This window comes from Oncorhynchus tshawytscha, unplaced genomic scaffold (assembly GCF_018296145.1).
Source record: "Oncorhynchus tshawytscha isolate Ot180627B unplaced genomic scaffold, Otsh_v2.0 Un_contig_14086_pilon_pilon, whole genome shotgun sequence".
In the NCBI taxonomy this organism is placed as follows: Eukaryota; Metazoa; Chordata; class Actinopteri; order Salmoniformes; family Salmonidae; genus Oncorhynchus; species Oncorhynchus tshawytscha.
In genome coordinates, this window is record NW_024608596.1 from 25,466 (window position 1) to 44,615 (window position 19,150).

At 42.4% G+C, this 19,150-nt stretch overlaps 1 protein-coding gene across 1 annotated transcript in view; it reads left to right on the plus strand.

Annotated features, from left to right (window-relative positions):
- LOC121843654 (zinc finger and SCAN domain-containing protein 21-like) overlaps positions 1 to 12,548 on the plus strand; it is a 31,878-nt gene extending 19,330 nt beyond the window's left edge. Inside the window, exon 6 of the mRNA XM_042313415.1 lies at positions 12,106 to 12,548. Coding sequence (XP_042169349.1) covers positions 12,106 to 12,548 — 443 coding nt within the window. The remainder of the gene's footprint in view (positions 1 to 12,105) is intronic.
- Positions 12,549 to 19,150: the final 6,602 nt, after the last annotated feature.

Below are 19,150 nucleotides of genomic sequence, written 5' to 3' on the forward strand. Positions count from 1 at the left end.
ACAGTCAGTGTTGTTGAGCAAAGAATCAACCAGATTGATTCACAGTCAGTGTTGTTGAGCAGAGAATCAACCAGAGAATCAACCAGATTGTCCATGTTGAAGTTATTCAGGTGCATAATACATTTGATTTGTTTAATTCAGTTTTATTCAATGAGAATAATTTACTCTGAATGAGAACAATCACATCTGTGATCTTTATGCATTATAACATCGATTGACTAAATGATGACGTTGACAGATTTGTAGTAAAACCAGGGTTGGAGTCAATTTCCATTTCAATTCCAGTCAATTCAGAAAGTAAACCAAATTCCACATTTTCCTCATTGAAAACCATAGAAAAGAATTGGAATTTTCAGTTTACTTCCTGAATTTACTGGAATATTCTAAAATGGATTCAATTGTTAGGTTTTCCTCATGAATCTGCACAACAACACCCTATAATGACGAAGCAAAAACGGGATTTTAGAAATGTTTGCAAATGCATTAAATGCATTCAAATTAAAACTGAAATATCACATTTAAATAAGTATTCAGAACCTTAACTCAGTGTTTTGTTGAAGCATTTTTGGCAGTGATTATAGCCTCAAGCCGCCTTTGGCATAACACTACAATCTTGGCACCCCTGTATTTGTGGTGTTTTCTCCCATTCTTCTCTGCAGATCCTCTCAAGATCTGTCAGTTTGGATGGAGAGCGTCACTGCGCAGCTTTTTCGGGATTTCTGAGTTGTTCGATCAGGTTCAAATCCTTAACTTCCGGCGCCGACAGAGATGGCCGCCTCGCTTCGCGTTCCTAGGAAACTATGCAGTTTTTAGTTTTTTTACGTGTTATTTCTTACATTAGTACCCCAGGTCATCTTAGGTTTCATTACATACAGTCGAGAAGAACTACTGAATATAAGAGCAGCGTCAACTCACCATCAGTACGACCAAGAATATGACTTTCGCGAAGCGGATCCTGTTTTCTGCCTTTCACCCAGGACAACGGAATTGATCCCAGCCGGCGACCCAAAAAAAACGACTTCGTAAAAGAGGGAAACGAGGCGGTCTTCTGGTCAGACTCCGGAGACGGGCACATCGTGCACCACTCCCTAGTATACTTCTCGCCAATGTCCAGTCTCTTGACAACAAGGTTGATGAAATCCGAGCAAGGGTAGCATTCCAGAGGAACATCAGAGACTGTAACGTTCTTTGCTTCACGGAAACATGGCTCACTGGAGAGACGCTATCGGAGTCGGTGCAGCCAGCTGGTTTCTCCACGCATCGCGCCGACAGAAACAAACATCTTTCTGGTAAGAAGAGGGGCGGGGGCGTATGCCTTATGGCTAACGAGACGTGGTGTGATCACAAAAACATACAGGAACTCCTTCTGTTCACCTGATTTAGAATTCCTCACAATCAAATGTAGACCGCATTATCTACCAAGGGAATTCTCTTCGATTATAATCACAGCCGTATATATTCCCCCCCAAGCAGACACATCGATGGCTCTGAACGAACTTTATTTGACTCTTTGCAAACTGGAATCCATACATCCTGAGGCTGCATTCATTGTAGCTGGGGATTTTAACAAGGCTAATCTGAAAACAAGACTCCCTAAATTGTATCAGCATATTGATTGCGCAACCAGGGCTGGCAAAACCTTGGATCATTGCTTTTCTAACTTCCACGACGCATATAAGGCCCTGCCCCGCCCTCCTTTCGGAAAAGCTGACCACGACTCCATTTTGTTGATCCCTGCCTACAGACAGAAACTAAAACAAAAAGCTCCCACGCTGAGGTCTGTCCAATGCTGGTCCAACCAATCTGATTCCACACTCCAAGACTGCTTCCATCACGTGGACTGGGATGTTTCGTATTGCGTCAAACAACAACATTGACGAATACGCTGATTCGGTGTGCGAGTTCATGAGAACGTGCGTTGATGATGTCGTTCCTATAGCAACGATTAAAACATTCCCAAACCAGAAACCGTGGATTGATGGCAGCATTCGCGTGAAACTGAAAGCGCAAACCACTGCTTTTAATCAGGGCAAGGTGACCGAAACATGACCGAATACAAACAGTGCAGCTATTCCCTCCGCAAGGCAATCAAACAAGCTAAGCGTCAGTGTAGAGACAAAGGAGAATCTCAATTCAACGGCTCAGACACGAGGTATGTGGCAGGGTCTACAGTCAATCACGGATTACAAAAGAAAACCAGCCCCGTCACGGACCAGGATGTCTTGCTCCCAGGCAGACTAAATAACTTTTTGCCCGCTTTGAGGACAATACAGTGCCACTGACACGGCCTGCAACGAAAACATGCAGACTCTCCTTCACTGCAGCCGAGGTGAGTAAAACATTTAAACGTGTTAACCCTCGCAAGGCTGCAGGCCCAGACGGCATCCCCAGCCGCGCCCTCAGAGCATGCGCAGACCAGCTGGCTGGTGTGTTTACGGACATATTCAATCAATCCCTATCCCAGTCTGCTGTTCCCACATGCTTCAAGAGGGCCACCATTGTTCCTTTTCCCAAGAAAGCTAAGGTAACTGAGCTAAACGACTACCGCCCCGTAGCACTCACTTCCGTCATCATGAAGTGCTTTGAGAGACTAGTCAAGGACCATATCACCTCCACCCTACCTGACACCCTAGACCCACTCCAATATGCTTACCGCCCAAATAGGTCCACAGACGATGCAATCTCAACCACACTGCACACTCCACACTGCCCTAACCCATCTGGACAAGAGGAATACCTATGTGAGAATGCTGTTCATCGACTACAGCTCGGCATTTAACACCATAGTACCCTCCAAGCTCGTCATCAAGCTCGAGACCCTGGGTCTCGACCCCGCCCTGTGCAACTGGGTACTGGACTTCCTGACGGGCCGCCCCCAGGTGGTGAGGGTAGGCAACAACATCTCCACCCCGCTGATCCTCAACACCGGGGCCCCACAAGGGTGCGTTCTGAGCCCTCTCCTGTACTCCCTGTTCACCCACGACTGCGTGGCCACACACGTCTCCAACTCAATCATCAAGTTTGCGGACGACACAACAGTGGTAGGCTTGATTACCAACAACGACGAGACGGCCTACAGGGAGGAGGTGAGGGCCCTCGGAGTGTGGTGTCAGGAAAATAACCTCACACTCAACGTCAACAAAACTAAGGAGATGATTGTGGACTTCAGGAAACAGCAGAGGGAACACCCCCCTATCCACATCGATGGAACAGTAGTGGAGAGGGTAGTAAGTTTTAAGTTCCTCGGCATACACATCACAGACAAACTGAATTGGTCCACCCACACAGACAGCATCGTGAAGAAGGCGCAGCAGCGCCTCTTCAACCTCAGGAGGCTGAAGAAATTCGGCTTGTCACCAAAAGCACTCACAAACTTCTACAGATGCACAATCGAGAGCATCCTGGCGGGCTGTATCACCGCCTGGTACGGCAACTGCTCCGCCCACAACCGTAAGGCTCTCCAGAGGGTAGTGAGGTCTGCACAACGCATCACCGGGGGCAAACTACCTGCCCTCCTGGACACCTACACCACCCGATGTTACAGGAAGGCCATAAAGATCATCAAGGACAACAACCACCCGAGCCACTGCCTGTTCACCCCGCTATCATCCAGAAGGCGAGGTCAGTACAGGTGCATCAAAGCTGGGACCGAGAGACTGAAAAACAGCTTCTATCTCAAGGCCATCAGACTGTTAAACAGCCACCACTAACATTGAGTGGCTGCTGCCCACACACACTGACTCAACTCCAGCCACTTTAATAATGGGAATTGATGGGAAATGATGTAAAATATATCACTAGCCACTTTAAACAATGCTACCTAATATAATGTTTACATACCCTACATTATTCATCTCATATGTATACGTATATACTGTACTCTATATCATCTACCGCATCTTTATGTAATACATGTATCACAAGCCACTTTAACTATGCCACTTTGTTTACATACTCATCTCATATGTATAGACTGTACTCGAGACCATCTACTGTATCTTGCCTATGCTGCTCTGTACCATCACTCATTCATATATCTTTAAATCTTTATGTACATATTCTTTATCCCCTTACACTGTGTATAAGACAGTAGTTTTGGAATTGTTAGTTAGATTACTTGTTGGTTATTACTGCATTGTCGGAACTAGAAGCACAAGCATTTCGCTACACTCACATTAACATCTGCTAACCATGTGTATGTGACAAATAAAATTTGATTTGATTTGAAATCCGGGCTCTGGCTGGGCCACTCAAGGACATTCAGAGACTTGTCCCAAGGCCACTTCTATGTTGTCTTCGCTGTGTGCTTAGGGTCGTTGTCCTGTGGGAAGGTGAATCTTTGCCCCAGTCTGAGGTCCTGAGTGCTCTTGAGCAGGTTTTCATCAATTATCTCTCTGTACTTTGCTCCGTACATCTTTCCCTCGATCCTGACTAGTCTCCCAGTCCCTGCCACTGAAAAATATCCCCAATAACACCATGATATTGCATCACCACGATTCACCGTAGGGATGGTGCCAGGTTTCCCCCAGACCTGACGCTTGGCATTCAGGCCAAAGAGTTTAATCTTCGTTTCATCAGATCAGAGAATCTTGTTTCTCATGGTCTGAGAGTCCTTTAGGTCCCTTTTGGCAAACTCCAAACAGACTTTCATGTGCCTTTTACTGAGAAGTGGCTTCCGTCTGGCCACTCTACCAAAAAGGCCAAATTGGTGGAGTGCTGCGGAGATGGTTGTCCTTCTGGAAGGTTCTCCCATCTCTACAGAGGAACTCTTGAGCTCTGTCAGAGTGACCATCGGGTTCTCAGTAACCTCCCTGACCAAGGCCCTTCTCCCCAATTGTTCAGTTTGGCTGGGCGGCCAGCATGAGGAAGTCTTGGTGGTTCCAAACTTCCAAACTTTCCATTTAAGAATGATGACGGCCACTGTGTTCTTTAGGACCTTCAATGCTGCAGAAATGCTTTGGTCCACTTCCCCAGATCAGTGACACAATCCTGTCTCGAAAGGATTATATCACAACAAATAAAGGCTACTTAAAGTTCATGAGAGAACACGCATATGCTCGTACACTTGTCTCATGTTTACAAAAATAGAATTGTGCTTTTGGTCATTAAGCCTCATTAAATCAAACTGTATGAAGCTGTATGTATTTTATTTCAACACCTGCTCCTGATCTGTACCTCAGAACATTGACTCTGTACTGGTACCCCCTGTATATAGCCTCCACATTGACTCTGTACTGGTACCCCCTGTATATAGCCTCCACATTGACTCTGTACTGGTACCCCCTGTATATAGCCTCCACATTGACTCTGTACTGGTACCCCCTGTATATAGCCTCCACATTGACTCTGTACTGGTACCCCCTGTATATAGCCTCCACATTGACTCTGTACTGGTACCCCCTGTATATAGCCTCCACATTGACTCTGTACTGGTACCCCCTGTATATAGCCTCCACATTGACTCTGTACTGGTACCCCCTGTATATAGCCTCCACATTGACTCTGTACTGGTACCCCCTGTATATAGCCTCCACATTGACTCTGTACTGGTACCCCTGTATATAGCCTCCACATTGACTCTGTACTGGTACCCCTGTATATAGCCTCCACATTGACTCTGTACTGGTACCCCCTGTATATAGCCTCCACATTGACTCTGTACTGGTACCCCTGTATATAGCCTCCACATTGACTCTGTACTGGTACCCCTGTATATAGCCTCCACATTGACTCTGTACTGGTCCCCCTGTATATAGCCTCCACATTGACTCTGTACTGGTACCCCCTGTATATAGCCTCCACATTGACTCTGTACTGGTACCCCTGTATATAGCCTCCACATTGACTCTGTACTGGTACCCCTGTATATAGCCTCCACATTGACTCTGTACTGGTACCCCCTGTATATAGCCTCCACATTGACTCTGTACTGGTCCCCCTGTATATAGCCTCCACATTGACTCTGTACTGGTACCCCTGTATATAGCCTCCACATTGACTCTGTACTGGTACCCCCTGTATATAGCCTCCACATTGACTCTGTACTGGTACCCCCTGTATATAGCCTCCACATTGACTCTGTACTGGTACCCCCTGTATATAGCCTCCACATTGACTCTGTACTGGTCCCCCTGTACATAGCCTCCACATTGACTCTGTACTGGTACCCCCTGTATATAGCCTCCACATTGACTCTGTACTGGTACCCCTGTATATAGCCTCCACATTGACTCTGTACTGGTACCCCCTGTATATAGCCTCCACATTGACTCTGTACTGGTACCCCTGAAAATAGCCTCCACATTGACTCTGTACTGGTACCCCCTGTATATAGCCTCCACATTGACTCTGTACTGGTACCCCCTGTATATAGCCTCCACATTGACTCTGTACTGGTACCCCCTGTATATAGCCTCCACATTGACTCTGTACTGGTACCTCCTGTATTTTGCCTCGTTATTGTTTTTTATTGTGTTACTTTTTTGAACTTTTTATTTAGGGAATATTTTCTGAACACTTATTTTTCTTATCTACGTTGTTGGTTAAGGGCTTGTCAGTAAGCATTTCACGTTAAGATCTACACCTGTTGTATTCAGCGCATGTGACAAATAATATTTGATTGTAACTAAATATGAAGTATGTCAGTTTCAATGTTACGGTCTTTGATTCAATTATATTTTTGAAACTCAGGCTGTGTGTGTTTATCTGCGTCATTCCTTGATCATTCCTTGTGGTCCTGTAGCTCAGTTGGTGGAGTATAGTGCTTGTTAAACCAGGGTAGTGGGTTTGATTCCTGGGACCACCCATATGTAAAGTGTTTGCACACATGACTGCAAATCCCTTTGGATAAAAGTGTCTGCTAAATGGCAGATATATCCACTGATTATACCAAACATTTGGAACACCTTCCTAATATGGAGTTGGACCCTCCCCTTTTCCCCTCAGAACAGCCTCAATTCGTCGGGGCATGGACTCTACAAGGTGTCGAAAGAATTCCACAGGGATGCTGGCCCATGTTGACTCCAATGCTTCCCACAATTGTGTCAAGTTGGCTGGGTGTCCTTTGGGTGCAGTGGGGTCTCCTCAGAGGAGGAAGGGGAGAACCATCGTCCTCAGTTATTTTCAGAAAAATAAAAATGGTAAAATATTTAAAAGTGGTCCTTTTTAGATAAAACTATACTAAATATAATCACGTCACCAAATAATTTATTAAAACATACTATTTTGCATCCTCCTCTGGGTACATTGACTTCAATACAAAACCTAGGAGGATTATGGTTCTCAAGGCTTCCATAGACTTACACAGTTAATTATGACAACTTCCGGAGGACATCCTCCAACCATCAGAGCTCTTGCAGCATGAACTGACATGATGTCCAACCAATGAAAGGATCAGAGAATGAATCTAGTACTGAAAGCATAAGCTACAGCTAGCTAGCACTGCAGTGCATAACATGTGGTGAGTAGTTGACTAAAAGAGAAAAAATACAATAGTTGAACAGTTTTGAACAAATTATTTTATTCCAAAATGAAGGAGAAGCGAGAGAGAGATATTTCGTCATTTATTTTCCACTTTCAGTTTCACTTACTTAGCTAGCAAATGCAGCTATCTAGTTTAGTCTACTCAAACACTTGGCTCAAACAGAGGGATGCTATGTTAGCTAGCTGGCTATGACTATCCAACACAACACTGGAACTCTTCCAAGTCAAGGCAAGCTTTTGGTTTTACTAATTTATTGCCACTGGGACCCGCCAAGGTAAGTGCTAAACTGCTTACTGACTGTACACTGTAACGTTACTGCATGATTGTAGCAGGTTTACTAACGAGTTAGTTCTATTAGCTCTGTTGACTATGATGTTATTTTAGCTAATATGTTGACAACAATGTAAGCTGTGTGTAGCAGTTATGAAATGGTTTGGCTTGGAAAGGTTTTTTCTCCTGGTGACATACAGCTGATGTGTTGTGCATTGAAGACAGAAACAAAGGGAGAAGGTGATAAGAGGAGAGCACATAGATGCAAGAAGGAATACAACGTGTCTGTAATGAAAGTGAACTGTGTTTATGCATGATCAGGGGTGTATTCATTCCGCCGATTCTGTTGACAAACGTTTCTTAAATGGAACAAAACGGGGATAAACATACCTGAATTTGTCCAGTAATATCTCTATTTCAGCTAGATGCAGGCAAGAGTGTGCAAGGCAGTATTGAATGTGTCACTGTCTGTCTATGTGTCACTGTCTGTCACCGCAAAATTTTCTCTCGACCTGTGTGAACCTACATTCTAAACTTTCATTCATAGGCTAGGTTGCTACCTCATGATGGGTATAGGGACAATTAGAGTATCATGTAGTAGCCTAAACCTATTGCTGTTACATTGAACAGGGTGAGTGAAATATGAATGACAGTCGTCCAATATGCTGTAATAGAATTAAGGCCATGCTCATGAAAAAACAAATTGTCCTGCCTCATCTTAAACGGCACTAACCACCACTGTTTGGGTGGTGGACCACTCTTGGTACAATGGGAAACTGTTGAGCTGAAAAACCCAGCAGCGTTGCAGTTCTTGACACAAACTGGCGCGCCTGGCACCTACTACCATACCCCGTGCAAAGTAACTTAAATATTTTGTCTTCCCCATTAACTCTCCAAATGGCACACATGCACAATCCATGTCTCATGTCTCAAGGCTTAAAAATCCTTATTTAACCTGTCTCCCCCCTTCATCTACACGGATTGAAGTGGATTTAACTAGTGACATCAGTAAGGGATCATAGCTTTAGCCTGGATTCACCTAGTCTTTCTAAGTCATGGAAGGAGCAGCTGTTCTTAATGTTTTGTCTACCCAGTGTATAGCACTACAGATAACCAAGTGCTATTTGCATGTGATGCATTTGTTCTGTTGTTTACAGGATGATTTGTATCTTATAGAGCGTGGCTTTAAGGGAATAGTATGGTCACGTGAAGATAAAAACGATTGTGAAAAATGAACAGAGAAAATGTATATCAACACACTACCTATTCATATAAGTATTTATTAATCATCTACATATTCATATTGAGCTTCTACGTCTGTGTACAGGAACGTATTATTTGGAAGAGAAAATGTATCAGCTTATTGTTAAATAATTATGACGTTCTTTCCAATACAAAAAGTGTAGTAACTATTGTTTCCAAACTGCGTTACCCACTCCAGTCAGCAGATGGCGATGAGCGTCTTTCAGTTGACTCTTCTTGCGTGACGTATAATGGACTGGACGGACGCTTCTTCAGGAACAACAAGGCGCCAACTCTTTCAACCACCTCGGTAGCTTGCTAGCCAACATAAAACTGAAAGATTGACGTTTTAGACCATGTTAATGTACATTATCTAATCTCAGTGTTTTAAACAAGTTTCGGTTGACGTATCAACTGGTTCAATTTGCAAACGTGTTAAAGATTGATACTGAGCCTAGCACTAGGCTAGACGCTAATGCTAGCTAGCTAGATAACATCCCTGACCATGAGCTCACTAAACTACTCCTCCCTTGCTAATGAAGAGGGGGTCTGCTGTTTGGAGAAAGAATCTTTCAGAATGAAAAAGGAGGAAGAGGAGGCTGTTATAGTGAAAGAAGAGAAAGAACCGTTTAGAGAGGAAGAGGATGCTATCTCAATAAAGGTGAAGGAGGAAGACGTTTTGGGAGTGAAAGAGGAAGAGACAGAATATCAGATTAACACCAGTGAGTACTGTCTTAAACAGGGACACAAACTATGCCGTTGTTGAACTAATGTGTGGTTTTAAAGTGGCATTCTACTGAAGTTCTACACTTGAATATGTTGTTCAGTACTGTAGGAATTGTTAAAGGGTCAATCTGCCATTGGTTCATATATTTTAGGGACTTTTCAATTCGATGTATTGAATTCTCCATGTGGTCTATATTAAAGTTCCCCTCATCTAGTATAACAGGCTTTTAAAATTCTATATTGGTGCATATTTTCTACTTAAAATAACAAAGGCCACCCATTTTGTGGAACGACCCTTTTACATTTGCATCACAAACAATATTTTAGGAAATCATGATGAAAGTGGCCATTTTAGACATATGCATGCCTCTTGTAAGACTCTATGATTGCAATAGATGGTCATAAGTTTACCATCTGTTTGATGTTCTCATTCACACAGGAGAGAGACATGACTATCGTGGATCCTCTGGGAGCCTCAACAACATCCTGATGCTGACGAGGCAGAGAAGAGTCTCTCCAGATCAGAACACCAGATGGTACAGTCTGGTACAGCTTGGTCTGGTCTAGCATACAGCTTTCTCTATTGGGGTCTGGGCTGGGTTTCTGTAGAGCACTTTATGACAACAGTGACATCAGCATCCATAATGATGTGTGTCTGTGTCCCCTCTTTATGGTTACCAGGACAACGCTAGCCCTTCCTCCCTCCCGGAGTCCCCGTGTCGTGCCTCGTGGATATCTGTCCTTGGGTCTGATGAGTCCAAATTTGAGATTTTTGGATCCGAGCGTCATGTCTTTGTGAGACGAGGTAGATGAACAGATTATCTCCGCATGTGTGGTTCCCACCGTGAAGCATGGAGGAGGAGATGTGATGGTGTGTGGGTGCTTTGCTGTTGACAATGTCATGATTTATTTATTCAAGTCACACTTAACCAGCATGGCTACCACAGCATTCTGCAGCTATATGCCATCCCATCTGGTTTGGGCTTAGTCCCACTGTCATTTGTTTTTCAACAGGACAATGACCCAACACACCTCCAGGCTGTGTAAGAGCTATTTGATAAGTGCTAGATACATCTATTTGACCAAGATGGAGTGTGATGGAGTGCTGCATCAGATGACCTGGCCTACTTTTTGGTACAATTCGACCTCACCCAAATCGAGATGGTTTGGGATGAGTTGGATCGCAGAGTGAAGGAAAAGCAGCCTACAAGTTCTCAGCATATGTGGGAACTCCTACAAGACTGTTGGAAAAGGATTCCAGGTGAAGCTGGTTGAGAGAAAGCAAGGGTGGCAACTTTTGAAGAATAAAATATATATTTTGATTTAACACTTGTGGTGGTTACTACATGATTCCATGTGTTTTTTAATCATTTTGATGTCTTCTCTATTATTCTACAATGTAGAAAATAGTAAAAATAAAGAAAAACCCTTGAATGAGTAGGTGAGTCCAAACTTTTGACTGGTACTGTACATTAAATTCCCTGACAACAACTCCAGTGGACATTCCTGCAGTCAGCATGCCAATTGCCCACTCCCTCAGAGATCTGTGGCATTGTTGTGTGACCAAACTGCACATTTTCGAGTGGCCTTTTATTATCCCCAGCACAAGGTGCATCTGTGTAATAAATAAGCTGTTCAATCAGCTTCTTGATATGCCACACCTGTCAGGTGGATGGATTATCTTGGCAAAGAATAAATGTTGACAAACAGGGTTGTAAAAAATTCTGCAATCTTTTTTTTCAGCTCATGAAACATCCAACACTTTACATGTTGCGTTTTATATTTTTGTTGTAGTTACTATCAGTTTGAGGAACATTTACCCAAATATTTCACCTTATTTTTTACTTTACCCAAAATATGACATCAGTAATAATCAAAATGTTGAAAATCTGTGAATGTCTAAATAAGAAAATGGTCCAATTAAACAGCAATGTGTCGAACCCTTTCAACAACGGGGAGATGTTACTGATGTGCTTTGTATCTGCGACGTAAAAACAAGTTTTGGACTTCCACACAAAATTACTTCTTTAGTTATTTTATGTTTAAGGAAGTGTGTAGGTCACATTCTGTATCATACAGCTATGAAAGTTATATATTTATAACCACCTGTTCAATTGGAATCCAGCGACGTCTGTGTCTTCAGTGTCCTAGAACTGTCTAGGTTTTTGTGTTCTGACTTGTAAAACAGGATGAATAAAATAAATAATGTAAACATAGCAGTAATTACCAGGAAGCTCTACATTTGTTTTAAAATCACACTAAGATTGTTAAAACTGGCCTCAGGTTATTGAGAGATCTGATTTAGGATTTACCCTCGTAGCAAGGTTGTTTTATCATGTGGTTTCATTCGGGTCTCTATTTAAAAATAACACTGTCTTTGGCAGGAGAAAGACCAGACTCAGAGGAACCAGAGCCAGGGACGTCCAAACCAGCAAGACGACACCAGTGCTCCCACTGTGGAAAGAGTTGTAACCAGAAAGCACAACTGAAAGCTCATGAGAGAATACACACAGGAGAGAAGCCTTACCACTGCTCCCAATGTGGAAAGTGTTTCGTCAGTTTGGGGGACCTGAAACAACATGAGAGAATACACACAGGAGAGAAGCCTTACCACTGCTCCCAATGTGGAAAGTGTTTCAACCAGTCGGGGATGCTGAAAGAACATGAGAGAATACACACAGGAGAGAAGCCGTACCACTGCTCCCAATGTGGAAAGTTTTTCGTCAGTTCGGGGGTGTTGAAACAACATGAGAGAATACACACAGGAGAGAAGCCTTACCACTGCTCCCAATGTGGAAAGTGTTTTCGGGGGTTAGAAGGCCCATGAGTCGAGGGATGCTGAAAGAACACAGGGGGTGCTGAAAGAACATGAGAGAATACACACAGGAGAGAAGCCTTACCACTGCTCCCAATGTGGAAAGTGTTTTCAACCAGTCAGGGGGAGCTGAAACAACATGAGAGAATACACAGGAGAGAACACACAGGAGAGAAGCCTTACCACTGCTCCCAATGTGGAAAGTGTTTCGCCCGGTCGGGGATGCTGAAAGAACACGAGAGAATACACACAGGAGAGAAGCCTTACCACTGCTCCCAATGTGGAAAGTGTTTCAACCAGTCGGGGGAGCTGAAACTACATGAGAGAACACACACAGGAGAGAAGCCTTACCACTGCTCCCAATGTGGAAAGTGTTTCGCCCGGTCGGGGGAGCTGAAACTACACGAGAGAACACACACAGGAGAGAAGCCTTACCACTGCTCCCAATGTGGAAAGTGTTTCACCCGGTCGGGGGATCTGAAACGACATGAGAGAATACACACAGGGCAGAAGCCTTACCACTCCTCCCAAGAACACACTAGACTGCACACAGAGGAGAAGGCTTAGAAAAGCTCAGACTGTGGGAAAACATATTACTCATAAGTCACTTAAACGTCATTAGAGAATCCACACAGGAGAGAGAAATTACTTCTCTTAGCGTGTATGTTGATATTTCACATCACATTGACTTAAAATTCATCAGAGAACATACACAGTGCTCCCGTTGTCTTATATTGTTGACTGACAATGTGTTTACCTGTCTTTACCATATGAAATTAAATGGTACAGGGTATACTCAAACATATATTTGTTTGTTTTGATTAGAAAACATGAATTGAATATGGAGTCTGTCAGTTTGAATATAAAGAAGATCAGGTTCCTTCTTTTAAACGGTCCTTTTTTAAACTCTGTGTGTTTATCTGGGTGTGTCATTCCTCCAGCACTACAGATAATCAAGTGATATTTGGATGTGATGCATTAGTTCCATTGTTGACATTTGCATTGTTGGCCCACTGATGATTTAATGAAATGAAAATGTTCAGACTCTGTAATGGAAAATGTTAATTGTTTGTGTGTCCACATAACTGAGTATGTGACTAACCTTGTGAAACTGTCCTATTATAAGCTCTTGTTCTTGGGAGTATCATCCTGTGTTGCAAACCAATTTGCACCTGTGTCCTTGTATGAATAAAGTCCCACCCAGGAACAGGAAACTATAAAGATATGTGCTCATCACCCAATGCTTCAGGAAATCAGACTGTCTACACTGCGCTGTGTAACTCTGTTATTCTCTCTGAGCTCAGAAATAAAGAATCTTGGTTTGACTTGGACTCCAGCAGATCCTTATTTTATAATATCCACCACAACTCTCCCAAGGATTGCTGTTTCATGATTGTCTCAATGAAGAGTTTCTCTTTCGACTTTCCTGGGGGCATTTACAAACCTCCCACTGGTTGAATAAACGTTGTTACCTGAATGATGAGATTATTATGGGTGAGAGCAAATATTTTAATTGTCAAATGGCAACCAAGCATCGGTCATCATGTCACCAGATTAAGACCCTCAAAATGTATTGGAAAGGAGCATCAAGCTCATCACATGTAGTTTCACAACCCTGTGAAGTTCATAACTTATTTCATCTGTAGCCTAATAAACTACATGGTTTTCGAAGTTTTAGAGGGAGGACCACACAACATATCATCACGTGACTCCAAGTTAACTAAGATATGATGGTTATTATATAAATATTTGTACATAAAGGAGTTTCCATCGCCATTTCTCACAAAAACGTTTTCACTGACACAAAAAGACCCAACCATGTCAAACAAACTAACATATCATCTGTCGCTATTTATAAAAGTGTAAAGGCATATCCTGTTTCCATCAGCCCGGTCATTACTTTTGAAATGGTTGGATCAATATCCACCTTCATGATGTGGATGAAGCCTGATTTTGAATGTCTGAGTAGTTCTATATGATGTCATAATACACCCCTCTGATAGTGATACATTTGTTACTTACAGGGCACCACTGCCCCTGACCAGCTGAATGCAGGTGGGCTCTCCTGTCAACATGGGGCTCCTGCTGCAGGTAGCCTAGCGGTTAACAGTTTTGGGCCAGTAACTGAAAGATCCCTGGTTTGAATCCCAGAGAGGACTAGGTGGAAAATCTGTCAATGTGCCCTTGAGGGGTGCAACAGGAGCCTCATGTTGACAGGAGAGCCCACCTGCACTCAGCTGGTCAGGTGTCTTAACAGGAACAGGATGTGCCTGTCCAACACTCCTCCCCACATCAAGGATGGTGTCACATGGTCACGCAGCTCTCTTCATTGAGGAGACACACTAGAAGCATCAGTAAGTCATCACAAATGACTATTTCTAAAGAAAGATAATAGACAAGTAGAATGGGACAGGTTTCTTATAGGCTACACATTACTGGACATAATACCATATTAACTTTGTGCTGTTGATGTATTGCCACTAATAATATTATTTCAGAGACTCTGAAACTCTGCTCCTAACAAAGAAGTACTCTGCTCCTAACAAGGAAGTACTCTGCTCCTAACAAGGAAGTACTCTGCTCCTAACAAGGAAGTACTCTGCTCCTAACAAGGAAGTACTCTGCTCCTAACAAGGAAGTACTCTGCTCCTAACAAGGAAGTACTCTGCTCCTAACAAGGAAGTACTCTGCTCCTAACAAGGAGATGAAGTACAGCTTCTGCAACTCTTCAGAACTTGTCTGATGTACAGGAAGACCCTCCAGGGACGGTGATGAAGGCTGTAGGAATGAAGATCAAACAGTGAAGAGACTTCAGGGACGGTGATGAAGGCTGTAGGAATGAAGATCAGACAGTGAAGACACTTCAGGGACGGTGATGAAGGCTGTGGGAATGAAAATAGTGTTCTCACTATGGAAGAGAGGAACAGTCTCTCAGAAGCTCATGTTTTTCTTCTTTTCTGTTATTCAACTAAAAAATGTTCTCTGAATGAGAACAAGCACATCTGTGAGCGTTATGCATTATCACATCGTTTGACTAAATGATGAAGCTAACAGCTTTGTAGTCAATTCCATTTCAATTCCAGTCAATTCAGGAAGTAAATCAAATTCCAATTCCACCTCTTCATAATTGAAAACCATAGAAGGGAATTGGCATTTTCAGTTTACTTCCTGAATGCTGAATGGCAGTGAGATGCCACCCTCCTTCTCACATCCAGCCTGTTCCTGATATTCTGGTCTACATACAACGCATTCGGGAGGTATTCAGACCTCTTGACTTGTTCCACATTTTGTTATGTTCTGTACTGGTAGGCCGCCTATTTACAATGGCGGCCTACCAAAAGGCAAAAGGCCTCCTACGGCGGCTGGGATTCAAAACAAGAATACATCCCTAACCAAGGCCCTTCTTCAGTGGCTTCTTCCTTGCTGAGCGGCCTTTCAGGTTATGTTGATATAGGACTCATTTTACTATGGATATAGATATTTTTGTACCTGTTTCCTCCAGCATCTTCACAAGGTCCTTTGCTGTTGTTCTGGGATTGATTTGCACTTTTTGCACCAACGTATGTTAATCTCTAGGAGACAGAACAAGTCTCCTTCCTGAGCGGTATGACGGCTGTGTGGTCCCATGGTGTTTATACTTGCAGACTATTGTATGTAAAGATGAACATGATACCTTCAGGCGTTTGGAAATTTCTCAGAAGGATGAACCAGACCTGTGGAGGTCTACAAATCTTTTTCTGAGGTCTTGGCTGATTTCTTTTGATTTTCACAAGCAAAGAGGTACTGAGTTTGATGGTAGACCTTGAAATACATCCACAGGTACACCTCCAATTGACTCAAATTATGTCAATTAGCCTATCAGAGGCTTCGAACGCCATGTCATCATTTTCTGGCATTTTCCAAGCTGTTTAAAGGCAAAGTCAACATAGTGTATGTAAACTTCTGACCCACTGGAATTGTGATACAGTGAATTATAAGTGAAATAATCTGTCTGTAAACAATTGTTGGAAAAATGACTTGTGCCATGCACAAAGTAGTTGTCCTAACTGACTTGCCAAAACTATAGTTTGTTAACAAGACATTTGTGGAGTGGTTGAAAACCGAGTTTTAATGACTCCAACCTAAGTGTATGTAAACATCCCTTGTATAGCCTCCACTCTGTACTGGTACCCCCTGTATATAGCCTCCACATTGACTCTGTACTGGTACCTCCTGTATATTGACTCTGTACTGGTACCTCCTGTATATAGCCTCCACATTGACACTGTACTGGTACCTCCTGTATATAGCCTCCACATTGACTCTGTACTGGTATCCCCTGTATATAGCCTCACATTGACTCTGTACTGGTATCTCCTGTATATAGCCTCCACATTGACTCTGTACTGGTATCTCCTGTATATAGCCTCCATGTTGACTCTGTACTGGTACCCCCTGTATATAGCCTCCACATTGACTCTGTACTGGTACCCCTGTATATAGCCTCCTCCACATTGACTCTGTACTGGTACCCCCTATATAGCCTCCACATTGACTCTGTACTGGTACCCCTGTATATAGCCTCCACATTGACTCTGTACTGGTACCCCCTGTATATAGCCTCCACATTGACTCTGTACTGGTATCCCCTGTATATAGCCTCCACATTGACTCTGTACTGGTACCCCCTATATTCCACATTGACTCTGTACTGGTACCTCCTGTATTTAGCCTCGTTATTGTTTTTTTTATTGTATTGTTTTTTTTTTTTTTTTTTTTATTTGGGGAATATTTTCTTAACCCTTTATTTTTCTTATCTACGTTGTTGGTTAAGGGCTTGTCAGTAAGCATTTCACGTTAAGATCTACACCTGTTGTATTCAGAGAAATGACAAATAATATTTGACTTATTAACTAAATATGAAAACCTCTTACCTTTAATATTGATTCAATGTTAAAAGGAAACCAGCTTTCATATGTTTCATGTTCTGAGCAAGGAATTCCTTGATCATTAGCTTTTTTTACATGGCACATATTGCCATTTATTTACTTTCTCCACACTTTGTTTTTTCAATATTATTTAAACCAAATTGAACATGTTTCAAATTTATTTGAGGCTAAATTGTTTTTTATTGATGTATTATATTAATGTTAAAATAAGTGTTCATTCAGTATTGTTGTAATCATTATTGTCATTATTAGAAACGTTGAATTCGGTCGAACTCTACTCCATATTTAGTTCAAATCAAATATTATTTGTCAGACTTCAATATTCCAAGGTAAGAGGTTTTTTGGGTTAATATAGTAGTTTATAGTATTTATAGAACTATTTCTCTCTGTACAATTTGTATTTCATATACCTTTGACTATTGGATGTTCTTATAGGCACTCTAGTATTGCCAGTGTAACAGTATAGCTTCCGTCCCTCTCCTCGCCCCTACCTGGGCTCGAACCAGGAAAGCATCGACAACAGCCACACTCAAAGCAGCGTTACCCATTACTCCACAAAAGCCGCAGGCCCTTGCAGAGCAAGGGGAATAACTACTCCAAGTCTCAGAGAGAGTGACGTTTGAAACGCTATTAGCGTGCGCCCGCTAACTAGCTAGCCTTTGGTCATTAATATGGTCGAATACGGAAACTCATTTTGAAAACAAAACGTTTATTATTTCAGTGAAATACGGAACCGTTTGGTATTTTATCTAAAGGGTGGCATCACTAAGTCTAAATATACTTGTTACATTGCACAACCTTCAATGTTATGTCATAATTAATTAAAGTCCTGGCAAATTAGTTTGCAATGAGCCAGGCTGCCCAAACTGTTGCATATACCCTGACTCTGCAATGCAAGAGAAGTGACACAATTTCACCTGGTTAATATTGCCTGCTAACCTGGATTGCTTTTAGCTAAATATGCAGGTTTAAAAATATATACTTCTGTGTATTGATTTTAAGAAAGGCATTGGTGTTTATGGTTAGGTACACATTGGAGCAACGATACGCACCGCATCGACAGGACATGCTAGATAAACTAGTAATATCATCACCCATGTGTAGTTATAACTAGTGATTATGATTGATTGGTTTTTATAAGAAGTTTAATGCTAGCTAGCAACTTCTACTACATTTGTGTAACAGGCAGGATCCTCGTGGAGTGTAATGAGGCAGGTGGTTAGAGCGTTGGACGAGTTAACTGTAAGGTTGCAAGTTTGGATCCCCCGAGCTGACAAGGTGAAATTCTAGCGTTCTACCCCTGGACAAGGCAGTTAACCCACCGTTCCTAGGCCGTCATTGAAAATAAGAATGTGTTCTTAACTGACTTGCCTAGTTAAATAAAGATTAAATAAAGGTGTAAAAAAAAATTTTTTGACAAACTTGAAATCGGCCCTAATTAATCGGTCTACGTCTAAGATGAAGTATGTCAGTTTCAATGTTACGGTCTTTGATTTAATTATATTTTTGAAAACTCAGGCTGTGTGTGTTTATCTGCGTCATTCCTTGATCATTCCTTGTGGTCCTGTTGCTCAGTTGGTGGAGTATAGTGCTTGTTAAACCAGGGTAGTGGGTTTGATTCCTGGGATCATCTATATGTTAATTGTTTGCAAACATGACTGCAAATCCCTTTAGATAAAAGTGTCT